Source organism: Asparagus officinalis, chromosome 8 (genome assembly GCF_001876935.1).
Source record: "Asparagus officinalis chromosome 8, Aspof.V1, whole genome shotgun sequence".
Taxonomy (NCBI): Eukaryota; Viridiplantae; Streptophyta; class Magnoliopsida; order Asparagales; family Asparagaceae; genus Asparagus; species Asparagus officinalis.
This window is the reverse complement of record NC_033801.1, coordinates 66,551,895-66,560,142: the sequence shown is the minus strand read 5'-3', so window position 1 is coordinate 66,560,142 and position 8,248 is coordinate 66,551,895. Positions and strand designations below refer to the sequence as shown.

At 37.4% G+C, this 8,248-nt stretch overlaps 1 protein-coding gene across 1 annotated transcript in view; it reads right to left on the bottom strand.

Moving 5' to 3' along the window:
* Positions 1-7,328, bottom strand: part of LOC109821326 (serine/threonine-protein kinase EDR1-like) — a gene marked incomplete at its 5' end in the record, with an annotated part of 20,148 nt that extends 12,820 nt beyond the window's left edge. Inside the window, 5 exon segments of the mRNA XM_020387516.1 lie at positions 29-1,254; positions 2,883-2,986; positions 3,490-3,912; positions 6,910-7,056; positions 7,059-7,328. Coding sequence (XP_020243105.1) covers positions 29-1,254; positions 2,883-2,986; positions 3,490-3,912; positions 6,910-7,056; positions 7,059-7,328 — 2,170 coding nt within the window.

The following is an 8,248-nucleotide window of genomic DNA, read 5'->3' as shown; positions in this document are numbered from 1 at the left end:
AATTGTAGCTCAGGTTTATGAAAGTTACCAAGTCCAATTCTTTCACCAATGACAAGGTGCTCCCATGGAATTTCCCATTCAGCCACATCATCAAGCATTGGATCAAGTCTGCTTGGCCTTGGTTCCCATGAAGGATTTTGTGGCAGCATACTTGTCCCCATAAATCTGTCAGCTGTATATTTTTTTCGATCATGTTTATGATTGACATTTTTTCCATGTTCTTTTATTTCATCCATCATTCTATTTTGTGAATCCCATCCATTTCTATAATTTTTATCCACATAACTGTCTCCTGATGATTGAATTGGGATAATCTGTCTGTTTGGAGGAACATTATTATAGTTATATTTGCTATCCTGCCCGCCGTCATGGTTTGCTCCTGAAGCAACACCAAAGTTACTGGCTTCAGAAGGACCACTAGTAGTTCCACTTGATAAATCATTTCGTTCCTTGTCAGAAGAACCTACTTCAGCAGAGTATGGCGACATAGCAGAAAATCGGACATTTTGGGCATTGGAACACTCCCTTCCAACTAAGCCGGATGAATGAGATGTCGATGCATTACTACCTTCAGCTACAATATTTTGTCTTGGAGGGAGCCCCTCAAGACAATTATTAGAGTTCGCATTCGGAATCAAATTGCATGGAGTACGATTTTTCCAGACCAACGGAGGTTGTCTCCCAGCAAACTTCTCTCTACGTCTATCATATTCTATATTTTTACCATCAGCTGCTTTTAATTGCACAGAGGGTTTAGGAACACCAACTGCCTGAAATGGATTGAGCTCAGAGAAGAGGTTTCTGGAGTCTGCAGTGTCTTGAGAGGTATCACCACCCAACCTGACCTCAAACGCCTCCTTTTGCTTTGAAGTAGTTGCAATGTTAGTCGGTGAGAACTGATTGGACTTGTCAGGGGGATACAAATTCCTTATATTGGCACTAGAGCTGCTACCAATACCTGTGGATGATGCTTGAGAGTGGCTGTTTGGAACTTTTGGTACCAGTAGTGTGTTTTCATATCTTGGCATCTGGTCTAAAGCCCTTTTATCACCACCGGTAGAGTTCCCAGATCCATTGTTCATCAATAGCAACGGTTCGGTTTTTAAAAGATCATCAGCTGAACTATTTGCTATCCAAGGGAGTAGGCTCTGATTCATTGTTTCATTATACGATTTTGTTGTAGCATCCTTCGCATTCAAAACATCTGCTGGAAGAAGGGTGCCAGGAGCAGCCATGAGATCAACCAAGAATTCCCTAATACAAAAAGCCAGAGTTAAACAAAAAAAAGGATTGGGATAATAGCTATATCAAATTAAAATTTGACAGGTAAAGGAATAATCTTTCACCGTAATATGCCATAGATCACAAGATAGTCTTCTTGCTAATGCTTTATATCATGACTCATAACATTTCAGAGGAAAGTGGCCATCCCAAAGAATAATTCCTTCATCATTATAGTGTGCATTTTTTTAGCATGTATTCTGGAAAGAAACAGGATAGATGGACACATGAAGCGTAAGACTAATCCTACCAACCTGGTTTCTTGTCCCTTTTCATTAGTCCAAGGAATAATCTTGTCCAATTATGTATGGAAAGAACCTAATCTAGCCAGTAATTGTCAACAAAATCATCTCCATTCTCCTGTAACTGTTCTAGGTCCAATAGACAATTGATCAGCCTCTTATGTGACAAATTAATTCGCCAGGGGAGGGGGGGTGTTATTGCACAGATTGAGTCTAACAGGTAAAGACTATTACAACAATATAATATTCCTACTTTTGAAGATTTTTCCGCTTCAAGGTTAGTACAGATAATAATGTAACAACTGCTGTAAAACACTTGCTAAATCAATGCTTAAGCCCCACTTCACAATGTTGCTTAGGAGGGTTTGTCAAGTAGAACTCAAAACAAGAATTAGGAGAATTTGTGGGATACAATTTTATAGTGTTAGTCAATTAGAATTAGGACTAGGATAAAATTTTTAAGTGTTAGTCAATTAGAATTGTAACAAAATTAGAACTGGAATAATGGTAAAAAATTATCTCCTTTTTTCATTTCTCTGTACAAAAATGATAGTTTTGGTCTCTCCATTTATTCCACGTTTTATTCCACGTTTTAGGCTAGAACTAGTTGGTAAGAAACTAGAACTCTCCTATTTCTTATCATTTTTTATTTTTCATATTTATTTTCTTTTCTTCATCCTTTCTTCCTCTGATGGTCATCGCCATTAGTAGACCACGCCATCAGAGCATACCGCCTCTCCTCTTACTCCTCTCTTTATATGCTATTTTCTTTTTTACCAAATACAAGATTTCTAGATTGATTTAAAGTAAAGAATCATAGATCTATAATTTGTTAAAAAAATAATTGAAATTGAGATATGAGGAAACGAGATTCGGGTGAGTAAAAAAAAGGAATAAATGAAAAGAGCTTTAATTTTTTTAGACTTGTACTATAATAATTCAAAAATTATGAATTATTATGATAATTATTAACAATATGTTGTAGTCTAATCTAAAGTTAATTCAACAGTAACTAACATTATATTAAGTAACTATTAATCAGTAATAGTAAGTTTAAAGTATATAAAAAAGTCATTTTATAATCAAAATGCATAAATTATATTCTTCTTGATTACCGCAAATTATCCCATCTCATTTTATCAAGAATCCCACTTTAAAAAATTGTTCCCAATTATCCCACTTTCAAAAACTTGTTCCCCTTTAACAATTATCTAAATTCTTGTGAAAATTTACCAATTTACTAACACCTTACGGACACTTCAACTCCTGCTTCAATATAGTGTACAATTGTACATCTTTTGTTGATGCTTGAATGTATAGAACAATTTGTTAAGTTAGAAAAGCAAGTGCATACTATACCTCCCATCACCAAACTTTATAATGTTTACAGCGTCATCTTCTATACCAGTGTAGTGGCTTCCTTTAACCAGCTTACAAGGGATCCCAACATCATCTGCAAGAATCTGTATTAGAGAACAGGGTTGAGTTGTGAGATTGGTCAGTTTATAACAAATTCATAACAAAAATGAACTTCTTGATGAAAGAAAGATGGCCTTTCCAAATGCATAAAAATTAGTCAATACTGTATAAACTAGGATTCCATTTGACCAAGATTATCTATTACTATTCTTCACTTGTAGCACTGTACAACAACGAAGAGACAATCCTAAAACACTCAATATGACATAATTACATTCTTATCCAATAGCATGCAGGATAGAAGAGTTTGCCAGAAGAAATACAGATTCCAGACAGAAAATTTCCAATGATTCAAACTACTTTCCTTTACAAGGAATATACATGCAATGTATTCAAACACAGGAACACAAGATTCTGATTATTCATTTAATACTTGCACTAGCAGTTTCACGAAATAAAAGTTGAAACTATTTTCGATGTGTTGTAAGCACAAGAAATAGCATTACCAGAAAGAAAAACTAACCATTGAGTGAAAGAAACAACAAACCTTAAAAAGAAGAGATCGATGACGGGAGAGACCTATATTAATGCATCCAATAGGAAGTAAACTTGTCTGCTGCGAGGTTCGCAACTCTGTGCTTTTCTCCATCCATGTAGCAAACATGTCGGGTGCATCTTTAACAGGACCACCCATATGCTGCGCAATAAGCTCAGATATTCTTTGCACCAAAAAGCCAACCTCAGCTTCCCTGAAGTCTAAGGATATGCAATGTGCAACTTGCTCCAACTCAACTAGAGCAAGATCAATTGCCCGATTGACTATAATGACTTCATAACCAAGATCCCCGATGCTTGATTGAAGATCCACAAGTGAAGGCATCTTTCCATGACTTGCAGAATTAATGGAAAGTCCATATATGTCATAGAATCCATCCAAAATTTTTTCATCATAGTCAACCACATTGTAATCCTAGCCAAAAAACAAAAAAACAAAATCATTTATAGTGAATAAATACCCATATCAAACAAAGAAACCTGCTGCACTAATTAGTCTAATGAGTTATGAATTTCCAGCCAAAACTTTAGGAAAGAAAACTCTTCCTTCCATGAAGATAAATAATCTATGGAAAAGTAACAAAAAAAACTAAAGGGCATGAGGAATAAAGATCAAAATGCAGTTCCTTTGGTTGTTGATAAGGATGGAGATATACAATGAAAATGACAAACGTCAAATTCCACTCAAATAAAAGTTCCTCATGTTAAGAAGCTTTTTAAGGTGCTAAATTCTTCTAAAAATGTTCTTTTGATACTGTTTCTTAATTCTTAAAGAATTAAAATACTTGGCAGCACAAGCAATGTACAAGTTACACTAAAACTATTAAAGCAGACTTTTATTGTGTAAATTCCATCCATCTTGTTAAATTAGCAGGCATAGTATCCTTATTACCCGTTGCAAGCTATGTTCCTCTGGTATACCTGCTTGCCATCTCCACCAACAACAATCATCTCACTCCAACTTTCATACCAAGTGCTGTGTTAATTCAATTAGTTTTCCTCCAATTAGATATGACAATGGGTGCGGGTCACCTAACACCTCCATAACCTTAACTGGACCTCAAAAGGTCAAGAGTACTCTTAAGGAAAGGATAGAGATAGGGCGCCATATAGGCCCGTACAATGTTTGGGCAAAGACATACCACAGGCCATAGCAAGATTTATTCATTAATTAACCAACCCTAGCAAGATTTATTCATTAATTAACCAACCCAAGGGCCCAAGCCGACCCCCTTAATCTTCTAAAGTCTCTTTTTAGGTTAGGAGTAATCAAAAAGAAGTAAAGAGTTGTTTTCTACCTCATTAGAGTTTGATATTATCTATTTGCCACCGATTTTATTAACATGTGTTATTTGATCAATCTAACAATTATTACATAATTACTCCTAGGTAAATGCATTTTTATGTAATTATTTTCCAATATCTAGTGGTGTATAAAATTTGAAATATATATTGAATATCTTGTAAAGAGTTGTGCAAGGCTTAAAACCCTAAAGAGCAGAAGCAGGGTTGGGGCTTGAGAGAGGTAGGTCAAGGACCGAGATATATAACCCCAAAAACTTTAGCATCATGGCCTTCCTAAGGACCTCCCCATCATTCTACTCCCATTTTACCCAAGGTTTTAAATGCCGACCGACATGTCGTCGGTGTTTGAGGGCTTGAACGACACGACATGGGCGTTTTCAACTCGTATGTTGGTTTTCAAGACCAAATCGAAAATATCGGGATCATATCGGGCATATTGGCCGATTTTTCAGCTTTAAAAAATCGGCCGATATGGCCCCTTTTTTTAGATCTATTTTTGTTATTGGGTTTGGGTTTAGTGATAAAAACACAAACCCGTTTGATCCATTCTCATGTTTAAGGGCTTCTTATGAACCCGATAGAAAGAAAAGAGAAATATTAGGACTGCAATGGACTTGGAAACGCATCCCTCCTTTCGTGAACGACGACACCCTTTCTCCACCTCCATCTCGGCACCCCGTCATCCATCTCCCGTTGCGCCACGAAATCCGAACCTCAATCGAACCCGAGCACGGTAGGGTATCCTATCATTGGGGTAAAGGGAAGAGAGTGGTTGGTGACTCATCCGAAAGACCTCAAACAGATGAAGAAGAAAAAGAGCCCCGACACTGCCTCCCTGCGACGTCCCGTCGTCGGCACTGCCTCCCTGCAACGTCGGAATCCACCCATCCCGGCGCTGCCTCTAGAATTTATAAAATATGCTTATATTAAATTTAGGAATATTTAGATTACATTTAGGACATGATATGGCAATCCGATATTTAGTCCACGTCCCCAGATATATCCCCGATTTCCGCTATATGAATCAGCCGTCCGACATGAACCCGACATCCGATATTTAAAACCTTGATTTTACCTCAATTGAAGTTACATGTCTAACTTAGTAATGCATGTGATGAACATGCCAGTAAATATATTTCTCTAAATCAAGCGCAAGTATCATTTGATAATCAAATAGAGATGGAAAGGACAAGGGAAGAGACTAGATATAAGATGTTATTCGGTTATCAATACACAACCAATTCCCACTCACACAATGCCATCACTACAATAAATCCCCACAAACCCAAAACACAAAATACCTAAATTTCAAGTATCATCACTTCAATCCCCTAAATAAACCCTAATCCATACATTTCACCCAATAATTTATGCAAATTCAAATTCTTCCCATCAACAAATATATCCACCAAAGCCTCTAAAGTTACAACAAATGAACTACAAGAAGAAATAAGAAATAAGAATGCAAATAGCAGATAACCCCCTTCATATATACCTTCAATAGAACTTGTCATGCCACAACTATTTTAGTATCACTTATCACACCCTCGATTCACATTGTCAGAAGGATAAAATTGCAAATATGAATGCATCCATTTCACCCATTATTTTCCTACAACTTCAAATCTTTCTCATCAACAAAATCAAAACCAAACTCACATCAAACAAACTCCAACAAGAAATAAAATTAAAAAAATAACATGGTCAAATATCCTCTCCACTGCACCAAGACTACAAAGTTATTGCAAGGTTAAGGCCTAAAGGGTTATAGTTTCATGGACTAACATGATCTCCAAGGTTCACCCCTTTCATGGACCAAAACTTGGACTCCGACAGAGGGATTTGAAACTGGTTCCCTTACACTGCAACAAAACTTGTGGTTAGGTATGAGGTTATAGTTTGCGTAATTTGCATTTTTAATACCCCCGAAGTTCCAACATTTTTTATCTTTGATATCCTGGAGTTCTTCTTTTGACAATTTGAAACTTTGATATCCAGTTTTTTAATTTCTGGGAGAGTTTAGGAACAAAGTTAGGTCTTTGGGGGTGCCAAATTGACAAATTAACGTAGTACCGAAAATTTTAACAAATACCTAGCCTGAACTCACCCAATATCTCCTCGAAAGCGCCTCAGCTGCCGCCCCCGCCTCCTCTCCCCTCGAACTGCTCCTATGCGTTCCCAAGCTCAGCAGCGTCGCCGCCCTGATCTGATCAACATCAGGATCATCTCTCGTATCGCCTCGCCCCAGAGTTCGAAGGCACTGATCGCCATCGCGAGCTGAATCTGGTACTCCTCTTCCGACGAGAAGTAGTCCTTCCTCTCCGCCACCCGCACCGTCGAGGGCAGATCCGGCGGCGATGGGAGGTCGGTTGAGGTCACCTGCCGAGCGCGGAGGCCGAGCGGTGATTCCGATCCGCATGAAGGGGAAGGAGTAGGGGTTGAAGTGGAGGGGATTTCATTTGGATCGATGCGGGATCGTGGTTGTTTCCGATGTGAATCCGCTTCAGGATATTTTTCATTTAGGGTTTATGATTAAGGTTTTCGGCCGGAAATTTTCGATGGGATTAATTTTCTTTTTTTTTTTTTGGATGGTTTTCGATCGGAGGTGGGGGGAGGGGCGTGAGAGAGAGGGAATTTTGGGGGGAGGAGGGGGGGAGAGATCGTGAAAGACTTCGGGGTAGACGAGCGAAGGAGTAAACTAATGGTTGGTTGTTTCTTGATTACACCCTCGACACATGTTATTTGCATGCCACGTAAAGTGTTTTTGCATATTTATGTCAAATCTAGAATATTTGCAAATTATGTTTTCTTATCCTTCCAATTCATTTTTGGGAATATGCTTGAAACATTTCCATCATTTTCTGTTAATATGATTAAGAATATGAGTACATGACTGTAAGGACCGTGATTTTCAATTTTTATTTGAATAAATTTTTCTAGTATTTAAATATTAAATATTATTTTTCTAAAAGAGTATTTGTATTTTTTCCAATTTTCTACGATTTAAAAATATGGTATTATAATATTTTAATGGTTTTGCTAATTATAAAGTTAGCTGTTCGGTAAAACTTTTTAAATTAATAGTTAATTATTCATTATTGTTATTATTATTTTGACAATAAATTTTTAATATTTATTTGAATACTTTTTCTTGTATATTTTTATATAGGGGTATTTTCCCTGCGTTTTCCCGCTCACCGGTATATCACTCTGTATCTCTCTCTCCAATCAATATCTCTCGCACTCTCTCTCCCTTACCCACTCCTTAATTTCCTCCTCATTTCCCGCAATTCCCTCCTCGTGTTTCCCCCTCTTCTTTTTTTTAATCTCTCGTGCTCTTTCTCTCACTCACGAGCTCTTTTTCTCTCTACAAAATCTCATCTCTCTCTCACTCTCATTCACTTCATCTCTCCCCTCTCTCTCCATTACCGAAAACCCACCCCCCT